The 21,412-nt window shown below is 41.7% G+C and overlaps 1 protein-coding gene across 1 annotated transcript in view; it reads left to right on the top strand.

Moving 5' to 3' along the window:
• The window catches only part of LOC147678556 (vomeronasal type-2 receptor 26-like), an 87,226-nt gene that overhangs the window by 33,780 nt on the left and 32,034 nt on the right, over positions 1-21,412 (top strand). The window contains exon 2 of the mRNA XM_086945690.1: positions 20,066-20,290. Coding sequence (XP_086801816.1) covers positions 20,066-20,290 — 225 coding nt within the window. The remainder of the gene's footprint in view (positions 1-20,065; positions 20,291-21,412) is intronic.

The raw sequence follows: 21,412 nt of genomic DNA, 5'->3' as shown, positions 1-21,412 counted from the left end.
AAGGCACAAAGGCGTGCCTGAGGAGTTCCAGATATGGGCTCCTCAGCTGTCATATGGTATCTTTAAGATTCTTCTAATCTGGTATCAGAGTTCACTGGCTGATCTCACTACTTTTAGTTTGACTTTTTTTTAAACTTGGGATGAACAAACTTAAAAAGAAAGCCATTGGTGCCCCAGGGAGGAATATTCATAATAGCTTGCAGAAAAGGAGGAAAACATGAGGAACAGAAAAACTGGAATGCCCAACAATAGAAGCAAAAGTAGGGGTTTGCAATGCCACTTTCTTCCTTTGACCCTTACAGTTTCTTCGAGGCGAGCCTCACTCCCTTGTTAGACCAGATAAAATTGGATCTGTCTCCTGGCAGTGTTTTTAATGTTATAGGGTTAAAAGATAGAGGAATCGCCCAAAAGATATATGTGAATTTTGGCAATATTGACATTTTAACCAGATTGGAGTGACCCAAGATAGAGAGAGGAAGAATGTCCCAAGATCATAATAATATTCCCTTCTCTTTCATTGTTAGCTCAAGGTTTAACTGGGCTAACTTGGTCATGTCCTGGGTGATTTGCACCCCTAAATATCTAATATTTTGCTTAATCAGTGAGTTATTAGATTGCATGTTCCAGGACATAATTTCAGTTTTTTGACAGTTTATGAAATAGCCATAGACCTTGCCAAATTCCAATAGGAGTTGCTCCAGTATGGGTAGAATATTGGTGGACTCCCTTGTAAAGACCATCAAGTCATCAGCATATAAGGATACTTTTTTCAGCCATGCAATTCAAATGGTGCGAAGGATTGACTGGCTCTGATACTACATGCAAGAGGCTTGATATATTGGTCAAAAAGCAATGGGGAGAAGGGGCAGCCCGGTCTTGTACCTTGTTCTAGCTTGATTGAACTTGTGAGATTCCTGTTAACCTCAATCCTTGCTAGTGAATCATATAGCGTAAAAAGGGGCAGCATACCCTAACAAAGACTTTGGCAGCGTCGAAGGTGAAAATGGTAGGAGGCAGTTTCTTCTCTGAGGCTATATCAATTGTGCCTATCAGCTCATACGTCAGATCATGTAGTTGGCAACCTTTAATAAATCCCTTCTGGTTAGCCTGGACTAGTGACTCCATCACAGGTTTCAATCTCCTGGCCAAAACTTGAGTATAGATTTTATAGTCAAAATTCAGCAAGGAGATGGGCAAGTAAGACTCACACTTTTTAGGATCCTTATTAGGCTTCAAGATTAGACTAACATCTGCCTTATCCCAAGATTCGGGAATAGGTAGCCATCAGAGAAAATACTGTCAATCAGTTTTGCCAGGACCGGGATGATTACCTCATCAAGGGAGATGTAAAACTCTTTTTAGATTTTTCACTACAATCTGAAGTTCTTCAAGGGAGATATTTTGATTCAGTCATTGGGCTTGGACATCAGTAAGTGAGGGCAAAGCTATTCTATGAACATAATCTTTAATCTGGGACTCTGAGATTAACTGATCCTCAGTGTGTAGGTCTTGAAAGAAGGACTTGAGTGCTTGTTCAATTTTAATACTCTCTGACAAAACCTCCCCCGAGCCAGCATTAATATCTCTTTAATTATATTTCTTGTTTGATTAATACAAGTTTTTCAAGCAAGCAACTTCCCACATCCCTCTCCATACTCGTAGTTGGCTAATTTACTAGCCTCCCACTTTTCCTTAACAACACCATCCAAGTAATCTGTTAGCACATGTCTTTTATTATTATTTAATTGGTGAGCTCTTGTTCCTGACTGTCTTGCAGTACAAGTCTCTTACATAGAGCTCTAGAAATGTCCTCTTCCATTTTTTTATCATAGCTCTTGTTTCCTTATGGTTTTTAGCAGCAAAACTGATAACTTTGCCTCTTATATATGCTTTATAAGCATCCCAAATTATATGCGACGGGCCGAGGAATCATTCATTTCAAAGAAGGACAAGGTGTCTCTCTTCAGCTGCATTATTACAGATAAATTGGAAAGTAGGGATCCATCAAAGGTCCACCTTCCTTAGTGGATCATTTTTCTATTTGTAGCTTCAAGAGCACAGCAGAGTGGTCTGAGAGATGCTCGGAATATGCTTCAAAGTTTTAACCCTATCAGCCAACATAAAATCTACTAAAAGAGGTATGTTCTAGAGGCATGCCCATGCTTTTTATTGTTAAAAGTGAAACTCAAAGCGTTCCTTATTTCTCTATTTTTAACCATCAAAATATCTATTGGACCTAGATCTTTAATAAACACTAATTTCTGTAGGGCCTGTGCACCCCCTTTAATATCGAAATTAGGATTCAGGAGAATATTAAAATCCCTTCCCCTAATAAGGTGAAAATTAGATTCTATCAACTGATTGTAAATAGAATTTAAAGAGGATTCATCTTCTATGTTAGGCCCGTAATACCCCACTAAGACATACCATTCATTCTGCATTTTAATATTAGCAATGATGAATCGACCTTTAACATCCACTTTGACAGCCCATGAGGTTGCTGTAGCCGACCTTTTAACCAGTAAAGCCACTCCTTTTGTTCAACACATTTGAGTTGGGTGGACAGATACTTTGATGCACTTCTGGTTGGATCAAGTGGTCTCCCAATCTTTATGAGTTAGATGCATTTCATGTGATAGAATAATATCATAATTTCCTTGACTCAGATATTGAAAGATTCTCCTCTTTCTACTCACTACCCTAAGGGCATTAACATTCCATGTAAATATTCTTACCCGGGTATAGACAGGAATTTGCTTTTTATTTTTTCCATAATATTTACTCCAAACTGATAATTGCCTTTTCCTCTCTTACTTCGAATCTCATTTACCCTAGCCAAATGATGAGGATTTTTTTCCCCTAGTGTGCTCCCTATCCTGTGAATTTCTAATCTAAACTGTTCTTCTTGTGCCTCCTCCCGCTCCCCTGGGAACACTCCCCAAAAACCAAATGGATATTTTGAAATGGATACCCTTTTGATTTCACTTCTTCCGTGGCTTGTAATAAAGAAGAAAGAAAAGAAAAAATAAACAGAATTAGACCTGAGCCGTTATCTGGTCAATAAAGGTATCTGCCTCCTTGGGGTACCGGAAGTTATGCATTTTGTTCTTCCACATGACTTTAAGTAGGGCTGGGAATTTCAATTGGGCTGTGGCACCCAAAGATCTTAACTCTGGGATAAATTTCCCCAGCTCCCACTTGAGTAATCCTAGAGACATCTGATCTAATCTAAAATAACCACCCCTCTTTAGTAAAACTGCCCACTTTTAGAGCTACAAGGAGAATTCATTATTTTATTGTATAGATCTTAAAATTAATCAAAATTCTTCTGGAGGTTTTTCTGTTTAGGGTTTTAGAAAATGGGTCTCTATGAATCCTTTGGATATCTGCTTCCAGTTCTTGGGCATCAACGGAGGGGATGAACCCCTTCACTAAGCTTAAGAGAAAAGCTTTGAAATGATCTGCCTCCAGACCTTCCTGGATGTTAAGTATATTGATGTTGTCGTGTTTGGCATTGTTTTCCAAGGACTCTATTTTATCTAGCATAGCCTTCTCCCAATTTTTTATGTTTGTATTTCACTTCGGATGATCTCCTCTTCCTTGTTAAGGGCCTCTCCTGAAGCTTCCATCACACAGATTCTCTCTGTGATTACCGACATTTTGGTCTCAAGTGTCTCACAGGAGTCTTGGATTTTAGATTGGTTTGTTTCGGAAATAGCAAACTTAATTCTAATCCCTGTGGATAGAGTTTCTAACATTTCAGGCAGATCTAGCAGTTTCGAGTTATTTGAGATCGGGAGATCAGCAGAAACCAAAGGGTCCAGCCCCTGGTTTAGCTCATCTGGGAGAATGAGATGATCGCTATCACCATCGTCTAAGCCCTGAAATCTATTGGAGGTGGCGATTCTCTGATGAACAATTACTTCCTCTTGATTAGTAGACTCCATACTTATTGTAGATGTTCCAGCAGATATTCCCTTATCCTGGAGTGAAACCACTACTTCAGGGATAAAGACCCAGGCAGCAGTATGTTAGCCTGTACCTTAAAAAAGGATCTAAGCAAAAGGGTTATCCTGACTTAGGCTGCTTTGTCCCTTGTCTCGTTAAGGACATAGAAAGAGAGTCCTGCGGGTTTAAAGAAAGCTTCCACCCTGTTTTTCTACTAGAATTTTTAATTACAGTTTTCCCACAAGAAGGAACAAGTGGGAACATAGTGGGGTGCACCAAGGAGTCTACAGTGTCAAAATGCTGGTTTCTTAGCGTATACCTGCTAGGATAATCAACCCCCTTCTCACAAAGTGGGCCCTCAAGCTGTGGAAATAAGATCACTAACTCAGGTAAATTTTGCACTACAGTTACTTCCCCCTTTTACTTGTTCTGCTTGCTTTGCTTTTCCTGCTTCCGTAGAGTTGGTTTAGAGGTGCAGGAGGCACTCAGCTCCCTGCCACCAATGTCTTTAACTTGTCTATGGCTCATGGGCGATGGAACTAGCACTGTGGCACACCACACAATTGTGGCAGAAGCCCACCAGGAGGCTCAAACCCAGTAAGAGGCTTGCTGGAGGTGTGGATGGTGACACAGGGCACCCAGCAGGAGCTGACCCTGCATGCTATGCCCCGGAAGGAGATACTTGGTGTGGTGTGCCTGTCATGGTGCCCCCCATTCACAACATGCAGCATGAGCCCCCCCCCGCCCGAATGTGTGGAGCAGCACTCAGCCACCTCCGTAGCACTCCTGAGTGCCGAGCAGCCCCCCGGTGATGCTGAAGATGCAAGAAGGGGAATGCCTCCAAGACCTTCCTGCAAAAATGCAGCAGCCGCCGCCCGATCCTGCACCAGCCAGTCGAGACCAACAAAGCAGAGGTAAGTGAAAATACGGTTCAGGGACTAGAGCATGTGATGCCGGAGGAAGGGGACAAAGTTCACAGCCAGACTAGCCAGAAGCCATGTTTCCCTAGGCAGAAAATCCTGAACAATGATGTTAATGAAGTGCGCCAAACACAGGACCCTGAAATAGCCACCATCGGTCATGGCCTGAGCTATATTACTGCCATTGTCTGTGGCAACAAAACCAATGTTAAGCCCTCTTCATTCCAGCCATTGAAAGATCTCAGTGTTAAAGTCTTCCAAAATGTTTTCAGCAGTATTGAATTTATCCATGGCGAACATGGCTACTGTAGTCTGCTTCGGAGCACCATTAAAAATGTCAGCAATGTCAACACCTGCAGATATCTTTTCTCTAACCCCCACAAAAGAGATCCTTGTGCAGTGATGCACATGTAATCAGTGGCGTGGCAACTGGTCCACATGTCTGTCGTCAGGTGGATAGTGTGAACAGCACTCTGCTGCTGAGCTTGTCTAATCAATTCCAGAATGTCATGATGTAGTGCTGGAACACAACTCTGGCGAAACAGGGCCGGCTGGGAACCTTCAATTTTGGGCAGATGACTGCCACAAATTCAAGAAAACCCACCCCATTTTAGCCAGCTTTTTGCTTTGTATAAACGTGCCGTTGGGTGGTTACATGCCATAAATGGTAGCCTGGATTTCTTTTTTTTCTGGTGCCACTGATGCAGGGGACTTCATCATACCAGATACTGTTAGGCTCTATGCACGTTTTTTCGTTGCGGCAGTCACTGTAATCTTTTGCCTTGGACACCTTGGTGTCTCGACTTGACTCTTGTGCCATTGCAATGTTGGTGATGATGATGTGGGACATACCACTGCACTGCAGAGGACAGGGCTGCTTTGTGTACCAGAGAATTTTGTTCCCTCTTCTTCACAGTGCACTGTGATCGGATCTTCATCCTTTTCCACCAAGAACACTTGCAGCTATTGGGTCGCTAAGGTGCGCTTCCCACTGTCTCAAGTGGTGTTTTCTCGGATGGGTTGCTTGGCCCTTGGTAACCATAGTTTGTACCAAGCTTACCCTGACTAACACTTACTCCGAAAATGGAGCATATGGCAGTGTTTACCTCCTTCTGGCTAACCGAAAAGAAGCCCCAAACTCGGGGGTCAGCTTTCAGATGCTGCTGGTGTAACTTACAATGAGAGATTAACTGGGAGGTGGGCTTGACATTTGACTCTGCAGTCCCTACTTCTACTATGGTGGTTGTGGTAGATGTAGGTCACTGCCAGGACTTTGTAAATATGGCAACTGGAGGTGGTGTTGGTGTTGGTGGTATCCGTGCCACCTCCCTCACAGCAATATTGGGATCGGAAAATGTTGGTCTCTACTGGGGTGGAGCTAAAATCCATAATGACTGGCTCGTCATCATTTTCCTCTATTACATTTACCCTAATATCTCTAAGGCTATCCGGAACCTTCCTTGTCCCTAGCCTTGTCTTGTGGGCGTGGTGTGTCTCACTCTCAAGCTCAGGTGGGATCCAAGTGGTGTCTGGATCCTTAGAAGGGGGAGCAGAAGTTGATGGACTTGCCCTCCTTTTCCTTGCTGGAGATCTGGAAGACAATGGATCTTCTGAAAGAGTGGCTTGCTCTTCTTCCTCAGCAGGAAGTTTGATCTCATGAACTGACCCCATTTTGGGAGGAACTACCACTATTGTTGGTGGTTGCAGCTTCTGTTGCCCACTTATCTGAGTTTAATGCATTGATTGGGTACTACTCTGTGATAATGATTAGGGGTGGGTGTAGTCCGCGAAGTAACGCTACGTGTAGCTACGCAAAGTGCACTTCGCACTACGGGAGCTACGGGTAGCACTACCCGAACTGCGTTGTAGCATGTTCACACCGTGCAAGATGTCGTTTTCAATGACTGCACAGTGCGGACAAGCATCCGGCACTGTGTAATCATTGAAAACAGCATCTTGCACAGTGTGAGATGTACTTTTCTGCGGATCGAGTAGATTTTTACTCCAGCTGCAGCTTTCTCAACGCTGACTGGTAGTTTCTCATCGCGAGCGGTAGCGAGCATGCGCGACCACTTGCAATGAGAAACCTGACCTCCCCGCAATGAAAATCTCGCCGGGAGGTTTATTTTCCATGCTCGCGATCGGCAACTTGATGTTGCTGATCGCGAACAAGGAAAAAGTCTTGCGAGGATGTCATTTTGCTTGCTCGCGGTCGCCGACTTGACGTTGAGGACCACGAGCAAGCAAAAAATTATCGCTGCACTACGCTACACTACGCAACTCTACGCAACGCATGTTTGCACTGTGCTACGTGCTGTTCGCGTATTGCAAAGTTGGGCTACCTTCGCTAATTACGCAAGCGTAGCGTAGTGCTTTGCCCAGGGTAATAAGTCAATCTCAACGCCACTGCTCGTCGTTGTTGCGATGATTAGACTGGCTACCTCTGAACCTTACATGTACTTAAGGCTAAGTTGGAGGGGTGAGCCAGCTGATGTGGCAGTGCTGCTCGCAACTTGCTCACCGGACACTGCTACTGCAGGCGCAATTTTTTGTTTCCCAAAAAATGGGTTGGGCGACATACCAGTGGTGGTAAGCAGCAGTGCCTTCTTCTTCTCACTGGCAACTTTGACTTTCTTGGTACTGGTACCTTTCTTTGGGGCAATCTTGAAGCTGTCAGAACACAGCAGAGCTTGTCTTATATTCACAAGTGGATGTATGGCGTTACAACGCATACTTTTAAATCGCATACCATTACAACGCGATTTTTACAACGCAGGATCCTTTACAATGCATGCCTTTACAACGCATGTCATTACATAGCAGATGCTATTACAACGCATGCCATTACAACGTAAGTATAGGTAAGTATATCTTTTTTTAAAATTGTAATTAATTTAATTTAATTATTTAATTTAATTAATTTACTTTAATTAATTTAATTTATTTAAAGTCGTATTTTTAAAAAACTGAACCCTAAAAATACCCCTGTACCCCATAACCCAAACCTAGGCCTGAACTCTAAAAATACCCCTGTACCCCAAAACTACCCCTGTACCCCATAACCCAAACCTAGCCCTGAACCCTAAAAATACCCCTGTACCCCAAAACCCAAACCTAGCCCTGGACCCTAAAAATACCCCTTTACCCCATAACCCAAACCTAGCCCTGAACCCGAAAAATACCCCTGTACCCCATAACCCAAACCTAGCCCTGAACCCACAAAATACCCCTGTACCCCATAACCCAAACCTAGCCCTGAACCCTAAAAATACCCCTGTACCCCAAAACCCAAACCTAGCCCTGAACCCTAAAAATACCCCTGTACCCCATAACCCAAACCTAGCCCTGAACCCTAAAAATACCCCTGTACCCCATAACCCAAACCTAGCCCTGAACCCTAAAAATACCCCTGTACCCCATAACCCAAACCTAGCCCTGAACCCTAAAAATACCCCTGTACCCCATAACCCAAACCTAGCCCTGAACCCTAAAAATACCCCTGTACCCCATAACCCAAACCTAGCCCTGAACCCTAAAAATACCCCTGTACCCCAAAACCCAAACCTAGGCCTGGACCCTAAAAATACCCCTGTACCCCATAACCCAAACCTAGCCCTGAACCCGAAAAATACCCCTGTACCCCATAACCCAAACCTAGCCCTGAACCCTAAAAATACCCCTGTACCCCATAACCCAAACCTAGCCCTGAACCCTAAAAATACCCCTGAACCCCATAACCCAAACCTAGCCCTGAACCCTAAAAATACCCCTGTACCCCAAAACCCAAACCTAGCCCTGAACCCTGAAAATACCCCTGTACCCCATAACCCAAACCTAGCCCTGATCCCTAAAAATACCCCTGTACCCCATAACCCAAACCTAGTCCTGAACCCTAAAAATACCCCTGTACCCCATAACCTAAACCTAGCCCTGAACCCAAAAAATACCCCTGTACCCCATAACCCAAACCTAGCCCTGAACCCTAAAAATACCCCTGTACCCCATAACCCAAACCTAGCCCTGAACCCTAAAAATACCCCTGTACCCCATAACCCAAACCTAGCCCTGAACCCTAAAAATACCCAAACACCCCAAAACATATACCTCAGTACCCAAAAACATATACTCCTATACTCATACTTATTTTTTTAAATTACTTAAATTAATATATTTAATTTATTTTATAAAAATACATAAATTAATATATTTATTTATTTTTAATATTAATTAAATTAATTAAATAATGTTAAATAAAATATGAAATAAAATTATATACTTACCTATACTTACGTTGTAATGGCATGCGTTGTAATAGCATCTGCTATTTAATGTCATGCGTTGTAAAGGCATGCGATGTAATGGATCCTGCGTTGTAAAAGTAGCGTTGTAATGGTAGTGCGTTGTACAAGTTGCATTGTAACGGCTGTTTCCCTCACAAGTTGAAGAGATGTTTGTGGTCACACTTCATGTGAAGTTGTGTGCAGGATGCAGGCCTACAGACTGGCAGTACAATGGGTGATGTTGTCTCCTCCTCTTATGCACCCAAAAGGAAAGAAGCAAGAAGAACATCAGTGAAATGTGGCATTGTTGTAGTTCAAATACTAGTACAAACAAGTATAATATATATAATTTAGTATGTGGTCACACTTGTTAGTGTTACCTCAGTTATTAAAAAAAATAACAATATATTGTAACCATTTGTGAGACTTTGATAACAGCAAGGGCTTTCATGATGTACTTTACAGTACAGTACACTCAGGAAGGAAAGGAAGGAAGAAAGACAAAAATACAAATGTAACAAATTTGCATTGTGCATCATATGGAGTGCACCACTCAGGGAGCTGCAGCTGACAAATAACAATCTAATGGCACAATACCTAAACAATGGATACTGTTATGCACGTCATAGAGCAGACATGGGGTTGATGGTTCATTGATGCCAAATCATCTTACTTTGAAACTGAAAATATAAAAAAAAAATTAAAAACTGGAAAAAGTAAATAAAGAAAAAAAATAAAAATTAAATAAACAAAAACAAAAATAAAAATAATTAAAATAAAGAGATATTCATAAATAAGTAAAAAATAAAAATTAATCTCATGCATCTTAATATTAACTTATTAAGCTGCTATTATCTCATTGATCAACCATCCATGCAAGCATATGGCAAAGAGAAGACATGCAGGCCTATAGCAGAAGCACACTGGCTGCTTCACAAAATGGCTGCCAGCCACGAGGTCAGGCCACAACAAGAAGCAAAAAGCCAAGGGGAACAAAGGTAAGACATGCAGGCCTTTGACATAAGCACACTGATTGCCTTGTTTCCGGTCCAGGGAAGACATGGCTTGGCAGTTCGTGCTGGACTGTTTGCATGAGGCACAGGGTCAGACTGATTTGCATATGGCCATGTCTGAACTGGGGTGGTGGAGTGAGCTAAAGAATGATGATGGATTAAACCTAGATAAGTTGACTGGGGGTGAGTGTTTGATTTGCTCAAATGCTCCGTCCATCAACCCCTTTGGTATCACTTTGTTCGCCCTAAGTTGGCAGGGTATGCCCAGACTTGGGTCCCTTGCTCACTCTGCCACTGGATTCAAGATAGCCTGGCTGATGAGGGTTATGTACCTGAAACCGGTCCCAGGATGCTTGTTTCCGGTCCAGGGAAGACATGGCTTGGCAGTTCGGGCTGGACTGTTCGCATGAGGCACAAGGTCAGACTGATTTGCATATGGCAAGGTATGAACAGGGGTGGTGGAGTGAGCTAAAGAATATTGATGGATTAAACCCAGATCAGTTGACTGGGTGTGAGTGTTAGAATTGCTCAAACTCTCCATCCATTATCCCCTTTGGTATCAGACCACTAATACAAACACACTTACACATTGGTCAGAAAAAGGAGGCATGCTAAAAAACCCATCTTTAATGCAACAATGGCAAAAACAAAAATCCACAGGGCTAAAAATGTTTGCAAGTTACATCCACAAACATCCAACAAAGGCATTATCGCACATGAAAAAAGAAAGTGAAATACCATAAAAAAACACATTTTGTATTTCAATCCAAAGCCATCCATGCGCTAAATGACGTTTAAGTTCAACAAACACCACAGAACCAGTTGTTTCATGCACCCATGAGTATCTCTGGGCCTACTGGCTGAAAAGCCTATTAGCAGAATACTGCGCTACATAGGGAATTAAAGATATATTGCAAATTGATTTTAAAAAATGTAGAAAATGTAGTGAACTGTGCAACATGTTTCCTTTATAAAAGAAGAAAAATTACTTACAAAGAAACAACTAGGCCCCTACTGAAATTACAGGCCACCCACCATAATACATTTTAAAAAATCAATGAAAAGTACAAATAAATATAGGCGCATGGCCCCAATCAAACAAAAAACACCAGTCTTCCGACTTACATGTGAAATTTCAAATTAAAAGTACTCAAATACAATGTTATATTATGCAGCAAACATACAGAGTGATCCTTCCAGCACCAAATCCAAACGAGGAGTGACCAGTAGATGGAAGATAGTTATTTGACAGGTACATGGAATAGGTACAATAATAAATTTAATTGGATATTTTTGACAATAAACAATATATAGCTCAAGTGCTCACCAATTAATGCCCCGATCCCCTTGATGTAATCCTGCCACCAGCAGCAGCATTAACAGATTAAAACCGTTTTTTTCTGCACTCGCTTTGCATCCAATTAATTAATTGATGCACGGAGGGGATACTAATTAATACTTGGTCCTCTTGATGTATTCCTAACGCCAGCAGCAGCGTCTTCACTTTCAACTTATACAGTACTGATCTGTACAAGTTCGCTTTTATTGAAAAATTGTCCCTCTTTACGAAGAAATTAATCTCCAGTCAGTCCAAAAGAGATGGTAATAAAGGGAAGCTGAAAAGAAAATCACTGGCATTAGTTAAAATAACGTCTTAATGTCATATTAAAAACAGACCATAATAGAACCCTAAGACTGGTAAAGAAGTACTCAGGCAGTCAAATCCATGGTGAAAAACGTAAACGGATAAATGCAGAAGTAAGGAAATTGACCTGGAAGGACAAAATGCAAGCAAAACAAGAGCTATGGGCTAAAGCTTTATCTACATGTAAAAGGAGCAATGCAAGAGAATTCTGGGTACTAGTCAATAACTTGAACAGAGCTAGTAGGAAATCTACCTCTTCGACAGTTGCTGAAGCAGATTGCGATCTAGGCACGGTTTTGAACCTCTTCACTGAGAGCACATATGGAACAGAGGAAAATAAGAATACTGAAATAACTATAACGGAAAGTCAAGTCTGTAAACTTATTAAGAAACAGAGATCCAATGGTGCCCCGGGACCAAATGGGATTCCGGCTGTTTTCTATAAGGAGAAAGCATCATATTGGTCAAACTATTTAACACTAGTATTCAACCAAGCACTGGAAACAAGGACCATCCCAGAGTCCTGGAAGGGTTCTATAATTTCACCTATTTATAAAAGTGTCAACTGGTCACTTCCTGCCAACTATAGATTATTCACGCTGCAAGATATTGAAACTAAGCTTTTTGCATCAATTCTCCTCAAAGAGTTAATAGAGTGAGCAACAGATAAGCACTTAATTCCGCCGAATCCATCAGGGTTTGTACCAGGCCAAGGGATGGCAACAAATATTTTAATATTGGAAACACTAATGGAAAAATATAAAATGAAAAAACAGCCATTATATTTATGCTTCATGGATTTTAAATCTGCATTTGACTGTGTGGATAGGCACATTTTATGGAGTAAGTTGGCTCATTATGGTATTAGTCCATGTCTTCTAAAAGCAATTCAATTATTATATATGGAGAACTGGACTAGGGTTCATCTAGGCAATGGCTCAAGTCTTTCTAGAAAATTAAATCAACCCAAGGCTTAAAGCAAGGTTGTGTTTTAGCACTGTATTTATTTAATTTATTTTTTACCGACCTTACAGTAGGATTGGACAATGAGTTAGCACATTCTCGGAAATTGCCAGATAAACAAATATCGAATTTAGTATATGCTGACAATTGCTTAGTCAAACAAGGATAGGGCTGCAGCGCTTAATTAACAAAATGTTAATGTATTCAATTGAGAATAAAATGATAATCAACTAAATAAAAACCAAAGTAATGGAAGTCAGCAACACAATATTTATCCGCAATAAACACAAATGGTATCTACAAAAACGGCAGCTAGAAAAAGTGCGATGCTACAAATATCTTAGTATACTGTTTGACAAAAATGGATCCTTTTCACATCATAAAACAGAGATGAAAGAAAGGGTAAACTGTTTAAAAGGGGCCTTTGGCTTACTCTACAGCTCTTTGGGAGGCCCAACTTACCTCCCACTTCTAAATGTAACAAAAGTGAAATTGCTCCCTCGCCTAACCTACGGAAGTGAAGTTCTATGTGGTTCAAACTCTACATTATTAAATAATGTTGTCACAAAAATGTTTAAATATTTTTTTGGACTGCCAGCCAATGCATCGCCTGCTCAGATCAGGCTTGAATTTGGCTTCTGCAATCATCATATTGCAAGAATGGTTCAATACGTAAAGACACGAAAAACAAATTAAAAACAATATTAATAATCGAATGTGCTGTCTTCTATGGCAAGTGATACAATGGAATCAAAAGATGTCTTTTTATACATACCTTGATATGGCTTTGAAAGAACTTTCAATTCATGCGATCTGGGAAATGCCTTTAACCCCACAAGCTTTTAAGAAAATAATTAACAAATCAGTAAAACATTTAACTCTTCTGAAAGATAAAGATATGTTTATTAAGTGGTCGCATGCATGGATGATAGTCAATGAATATACGATGCTTAAAGTTCAGCCGTATTTAGAAATACCCTGGACAGTACAAACCAAAAATATATTTATGAAAGCAAGATTTGGCAACCTGCCAAGCTCAAAGCATGCGATGCCTTGTTGAGACCACTTATATCGATTCCCTGCAGATTGTGCAATTCATGAGAAGAAAATATGACACATTTGGTTTGCATGTGTGCAGCAATGACAGCTGAAAGAAAGAGATACCTGAAAAATTGCTTCATTGAAAAAGGTGTTCACACATGTAGACATGCTATGGTAGTTTGTTTTAGACCAATGGACATGAATACTAATTTTACAAAAAATCTTATACTTGCAAAAAAGAAATTGGACGTCAGAGAGTTGAGACTACTAAATATTAAAATGGATAGATAGGGATGAATTCTGTACTATGTAAGTTTATTTGCTCATTAGTAATGAAATTATAATTGCTATTATCTATATTAAGTCTTTCCTATATGTTTTAAAGATGATGGACTGGATTAATTATTTATTTTGTGGTAACATCTGGAATTTTTTCCGATTAAAATTATTAAGAATTTTAGACTTATTTGAAATTCTAATTGCAACGTAATTATTCATACAATAAAAATTCTACTTACCAGTTCACTTAATTGATCTTGCTCACAATTGCTTTCTGTCCAGATGATGATCTTAAATCAGTGAGACCGAAACACCGTCGACCCCCATACAACAAAAAACTCTCTCTATTGTTTGTAAATTACATTTTGGAGCTTCTACCCCTGTTGTCAATGCGATGTACATATTTTTTGAAAAATTCACCTTCACTTCTTACATCACCCGTGTTCTCACTAAATTTATAAGCACTAGAGCTATATATTTTTGAATGACAACAATATCCAATTACATTTAATATTGTAAGCTATTTTTCTGTGTACTTGTTAAATAACTATTATTTATTGCTCCTCCTGGGATTAATTACCTGGGATTAATATGCCTGCTTAAGATAGGCATATTGATTAACATCATCGCTAATGCAAATACTCTTGTCTACCTTGGACCACACTGGCCCTTTTAGGAACCATTGTTTTCTCAAAACATTAATAGTCACACCATGATCTAATATGGGGTTCCCTTGTTTTTCCTATAAACAGGAGATGGACAAAGCACTAGGGGGAGCCTACTGGACAGGAACAGGAAGTCAGAGACTCTGGGGCACTTCCTTCCTCTTGAAAAAAAGTTTTTTTGAAAAAGGACTCCTTGCACAAAAAAGTATAGCCAAATGTCAATTTGAGGACTTTTTTTACTCCAATTCCTCATTTTGAGAAGGTTTAAATGCTGCTCGGGGAGAGAACCTTCTCCAGATTGAAGTCACAGTAGATCCTGTGCTTTCTGGATCATGTTCTTCACGAAACCCCTGCCATGACTCAGCTAGTGCGCTCGAATGGCATGTTGGTGACCACAAAGTCTTGCTTGACCATGCACTGACTAGTATATCTTGTGGCGCTCGCGAGCAGCTCGGAAATCTGGTCAGCGATCGCAGGCACCTGGCAAGTCACTCCTGCGGGTGCTAAAATGTATTTTGGGCGCACCAAAATAAACTTCGCTCCGTTGTGGAGTACGGAGTATATCGGCAACTCTGCGTCCTACACTGATCGCGGATATGCCAGAACTCAGCAGAGTTTTACATCCAGGCTTACTCTTGTCTTCTCCAAGGAGTGCATTATGCAGACAGATGCATCAGAACATGGCATGGGGGCTGTCCTAGCACAGTTAAATGAGGAGGGCCTAGACCAAGCTGTAGCCTCCATCAGTAGGAGGTTACTGCCCCGAGAAGAGAGGAGGAGTGCTATTGAGAGGGAGACTTTTACTGTGGTCTGGGCGCTGAAGAAACTGAGGCCATACCTGTTTGAGACTCTCCTTCCGGGTTCAGACAGACCACCGACCCCTTGGATGGCTCATGCAAATTAGGGCTGAAAATCCCAAACTGTTGAGGAGGCCCCTCTCCCTACAGGCAATATCCTTTACGGTGGAACACCGCCTTGGATCAGACAATGCCGATGCTGATGGTCTATCCCAGTGCTTCTACCTTAATGAAAAGAATTCCCAGGTGGTTGGGTATTTCTCCTTACTTTCAGTTGGATTCAAGCTAGCCTGGCTGATGAGGGCTGTTAGCCCGTAACCAGTCCCAGGATGCTTGTTCCCGGTCCAGGGAAGAAATGTCTTGGCAGTGTGGGCTGGATTGTTCCCATGAGGGACAGGGTCAAGACTGATTTGCATATAGCTTTGTCTGAACTGGGGTGGCAAAGTGAGCTAATGAATGATGATGGATTTAACCCGGATCTTTGACTGGGGGGGGAGTGTTTGAAAACTTTCAGCACTCCTTCCATTATCTCCTTGTGTTCGCTTTGTTCATCCTAAGTTGGCAGGGTATGCCCAGACATGGGTCCCTTGCTTACTTTGCCACTGGATTCAAGATAGCTTGGCTGATGAGGGCTGTTAGTCCGAAACCGGTCCCAAGATGCTTGTTTCTGGACCAGGGAAGACATGGATGGGCAGTTTGGGCTGGACTGTTCCCATGAGGCACAGGGTCAAGACTGATTTGCATATGGCTGAGTCCAAACTGGGGTGGCGTAGTGGGCAAAATAATTTGTTTACTGTAACACTTTTCGCCTTAAGTGGGATGGGTATGCCCAGACATGGGTCCCCTGCTCACAGTGCCACTGGATGCAAGCTAGCCTGCCTGCAGCTGAGGGACATACCATAAAGGCGGTCCCAGGATGCTTGTTTTCAGTCAGGGGAGGACATGGCCTGGCAGTTCCGTCTGGACTGTTCTCGTCAGTCACAGGGTCAAAACTAAGTTGCATATGGCTGAGTCCAAACAGGGGGTGGGGTAGTGGGCAAAAGAATAATGGATTTAACCCAGATATTTTGACTGGGGGAGAATGTTTGTATTGTCAGCATTCTGTCCACCATTTCTTTGCTGTAACACTATTCGCCGAGATGAGGGCCCCTTGCTCACTGTGCCACTGGATTCAAGCTAGCTGGCTGAAGATGGATGACATACCCTGAAACTGGTCTCAGGATGCTTGTTTCCGGTCCAAGACGGACATGGCCTGGCAGTTCGGTCTGGACTGTTCCCATGAGGCAAAGGGTCAAGACGGATTTGCATATGGCTGAGTCCAAATTGTGGTGGCGTAGTGGGCAACAGAACAATGGATTTAACTCAGATCTTTTGGCTGGGGCGAATGTGTGTATTGTCAGCATTCCGTCCATCATTTCTTTGCTGTAACACTTTTCGCCCTAAGTGGGATGGGTATGCCCAGACGTGGGCCCCTTGCTCACTCTGCCACTGGCTTCAAGCTAGCCTGGCTGAAGATAGGTGACATACCCTAAAACCAGTCCCAGGATGCTTGTTTTCGGTCCAGGGAGGACATGGCCTGGCAGTTCGGCCTGAAATGATACCTTGAGGCACAGGGTCAAGACTGATTTGCATATGACTGAGTCCAAACTGGGGTGGCGTAGTGGGCAAAAGAACAATGGATTTAACCCAGATCTTTTGACTGGGGGAGAATGTTTGTATTGTCTGCATTCCGTCCATCATTTGTGTGCTGTAACACTTATAGCTTTTCATGACATGCTGTTGATGTCACTTGTTGATGCATAGCAACAATAAAGGAGATTTAAACCTAAACATTGTTTTTCACTGTGGCAAGGCCTGCTCTCCCATAGAAAAGCACTGGTTTACATAATAACACCTTCACATGCATTAGTTAAGCTTGGAAATAGTTAGAACAGTTACCAAAAGTCAAGTATTTTTTAAATTACTCTTTTGAAAATACTACTTTTAGAAAGTTTAAATTTTCCTTCCTACATATTTTAGTACTTTTTTAGAGTTAATTTCCACTGTCACCTGTCAGGCTGTTGCCCCCCTCCAAAGAGGTGTAAATGACTCTCAGGAAATGGTACAGAATGGACTTGGCTGGGAGGAGGTGTGAGCTCCACCTAACATGTTGGAGTGGGGGAATGACAATCAACTACACATGGTTAAAAGGTGCAATCCCGGTCACATGAAGATGTAACACATTCCTAGGCCTGGCTCTGCAATTTTCCAAATCCAGAATGGCACCAATCCCATTGGTCAATAAACTGCTTTAGACTTTGTTTCTAGGGGAAATCTTCCTATTTCTAGAAACACACCTAACGGGTATGCCCAGAGATTTGCAGAAAAGAAAGATTTTACTATATTGTTTTTAGGTAGAGAGGGGTACTGTGAGATCGTTCACAGTAAAACTCACAGAAAGTGCTGAAAAAGGGGATAAGGGAATGACTGGGACCTTTTACCCCAATGATTAGGGAGTGCCCAGCATGTTTTTCCCATCCACAAGTTGCCACTGGACATATAATTGGTACCCTCAGTATCTCCTTCAGACCACCCCAGGGCCTGTGGAAGATAGAAAAGGGACCGCACCTATGGTGGATCCTGTGGATAGAAACCCTGAGAGCTTTCCCTGTGCTCCACTTTTACCCAAGACAGAGAAATAGAATCCAATGACTAATTGGCTAGCTTCTTGTTCAGCTCTAGGAACACAAAAGCTGACCAACTGTATTTGCCCTTGACCCTTCTGATGACTGGTAGGAGATTGAGTCCTATCCCCTAAGTCAGTGGTCTCCAAACCGGTCCTGGAGGGCCGGATCCATGCCAGATTTTTTGGATATCCCCATTGAGATACATGTAGTAATTTTAAAAATCTGGCATGGATCCGGCCCTCCAGGACCGGTTTGGAGACCCCTGCCCTAAGTGGTGCCCAAAAGGTCCAGAACCATGGCTGGGTTTAAAGTGTATTCTTTCTCCCTCTAGATTTGGCAAGACTAGACTATTCAGCAAATGAACCAGGCTATGTTGAGCTGCTGTCAGACTCAACTTGCTTGTGTGTTCCCCTGAAAGGATCCAGAAAGTCAGAGTGGGACGATTTCATGCAGCATCCCGACAACAACAACACCTTTCCAGGCCCATACTTTGCCTCACTCTGAATTTTCTCACCATCCACATTGGGAGCCTTGATCATTCTGCCAGAGTCAAGGCTCTCATCGAGGTCCTGCAGTTCTGCCAGCCATCGTGCACGAGCCCCTTTTCAGATCCAGTTGGCACCCTAAACCACTAATGACCTTGTGGATGAGATGCGCACAAACAGACACATGAGACAAAAAGCCCTGACTATAAATAAACCAATGTATTAACCTACAGCCTTATAGGTTCAAAACACTCTTTTCAGGCTTTAAGACAAATACACAGCTCAAACATTCTCAGTCGTGTGTTTTATGTTTTCCTTGTTAAACCCTTTTATACCCTTACACTTTTCTTACTATTTTCTCTTTCTCCACTTCAACATTCTCTTGGTTCCTCCCTGGGTTTGCAATGTTGGGCAGAGATCGAGGATGTTTGAGAGTAAGAAAGAAGGATTGGGGCTGTGCAGCATAAAAGACCAATGTTGGTGTTGACAATAAATTACTTGTTCTACTTTTGAAGAATTTTTATAGAGGTATTGCACATTGTTGTCAACACACCCCTTCTTCACCTTTTTCCAGGATAGCCAATCAAAGCAGAAAGTTGAACTAAGCTTTACAAATAATCTAGAGGGAAGGGGGAAGTATAGGAGCAGCATAGGGGCACATACACATAGTGGGGATACAGAAAACTCTTACATTCAATGTATTGAAGAACCTGAAGCTATAAAAGTTCTAAGATTAATTCCCTGGCTCAAGAATTCTCAGTCACACATATTATGACCTATTATGTAGATTTACCAGGGAGAATCACTAGGTAGCCTCTGCACTGTGATGGAAGTAAAAAGGCTTCTACCCCATAAATATATTAGGCTGACAACAGCCATTAGTAGTACTCTGTCCTGATCATGGAGGTAGTAGCATCCAACACTAAAAAAGTCCCACTTCGGGTGGTTCCCAATCATCTAAGAGAGTCTAGCACTCTGCTGTTGAGTAGCACACCACAACTATATGGAACATAGGAGACTTGTAACACTGGTCGGCTGCACTAAAAACAGAAATGCCAGAATAACATAAATGGGAAGCAGATTGCCACGTGGCATGGACGGAGCCCCAAAGACTTCAAACTCTACCAATCTTCTGTAGATTTTGAAGATCTGAAGATCGTTCAAGCTTTATATATAAGGAAGGCCCCAAGAATGGTTGAAATGTTTAGCAATACTAATTTATTCTTGATACTCTGAATTGGCTCTGTAAATCAGAATCAAATTGGCAGGGCTCAGAGATGCTTGACACAATGTTTTCTTAGAAATATTTAAAGATGCAATAGAACACTTGTGAGTTACTAAAGGGATTTCCTCCTTTCCACAGCTCCTCCACTACCTTAAAAAGGTACGCTTGCAAAAAGAAGACACAGAAACACTCTTTGATAAAAATGGCAACTCTCCAGGCTGGTATGATATTGTCAACTGGCAGCAGGGTCCTGATGGCACAATCAGGCAAGTGAAGGTGGGAACCTATGATTCCAGTGCTCCTCCAGGGAAGAGTCTGGTCATTAATGTCAGCTCTGTTCAATGGCCTGCAGGAAACACACAGGTAGGAACAACTTCGAAGAGCTTTGAGACATCCATGTAATTCTCTTTTCTGATAACTGCAATGTATCACTATAGAAAATAAACTATAAATTGAAGTGTACTAAAAGTAATGAAGCACTTGTTCAATTCACATATTCATTTTTATTCTTTAAACAGTTTAAATTATTGCTCCTATACCACACACAGGTTTTGGGTGCTCATTTAGAACAATCACAATAAACATGATAAACATTAAAGTAAGTCTGAAAAGATATAACCGTTGGTCATTTATAAGAATAGTAATAATAATAATAATCTTTATTCGGCATATAAAATATGTCCATAAAAGATACAATGTCACCAAAATATCAGTATTAGGCAAAATCATAAAGGAATGTTACCAACACAATAATTTAAAAAAAAAAAGGGAAACACATGATAAAAGCAGTGCTCAGAAGCTATAGAACAGCCTTAAAAAAAGAATAATCCTCTTTCAGGTGCCCCTGGTGAGTCTTAGCTTTAAAGCAGTTCTTAGGAAATTCGAAACACAGGAAAGGGTGGCAATGTCTGGAGACAGTTTTAAAAACAGCAGAGCCACACGGGCCTGCTTAAATCAGTATTCCCTGAGTAGCCCCTCCAGAAATTTCCTCCTTGGGTGCGAGTAATATGGACACAAGAGAAGAAAGTGTAGGGGATCCTGAGGAGACTTACTGTCGCAGCCACAGGGCCCTTTTTGATCGTCCTTGGCCATATACCCTGAAAGTACTGATAGTAGGTGATGAAGGAGGTTCAATCTGAACCGTGTGATTAAAAAATGATCATGAGCACTAGATATAAAAGATAGGTATGGTTCCATGCCCTATGTTGAAATGCTATGCAACAAGCACCCAAGTTGTGCGATTTCTCCTTAAGAAATTGCAAATTACCACTAACTTCAAGTTGGTGGTAATTTGCAATTTCTTTCAAAAAAGCACGTTGTGGCATTTTTCAAGGTGCCATATGCGCACACATGCTCATTTCAGGGGTGCATCAGGGTGTCCTTATGACAATCTTGCACCCTTGTAATTATTCTCAATTTGCAATTCTCAAATTGCGAATCGCAAATTGAGAATGACTTCCCATTCATTCCTATGGTCCTCCTGGC

This window comes from Lissotriton vulgaris, chromosome 12, assembly GCF_964263255.1.
Source record: "Lissotriton vulgaris chromosome 12, aLisVul1.2, whole genome shotgun sequence".
Taxonomy (NCBI): domain Eukaryota; kingdom Metazoa; phylum Chordata; class Amphibia; order Caudata; family Salamandridae; genus Lissotriton; species Lissotriton vulgaris.
This window is presented reverse-complemented; position numbering and strand designations above follow the sequence as displayed.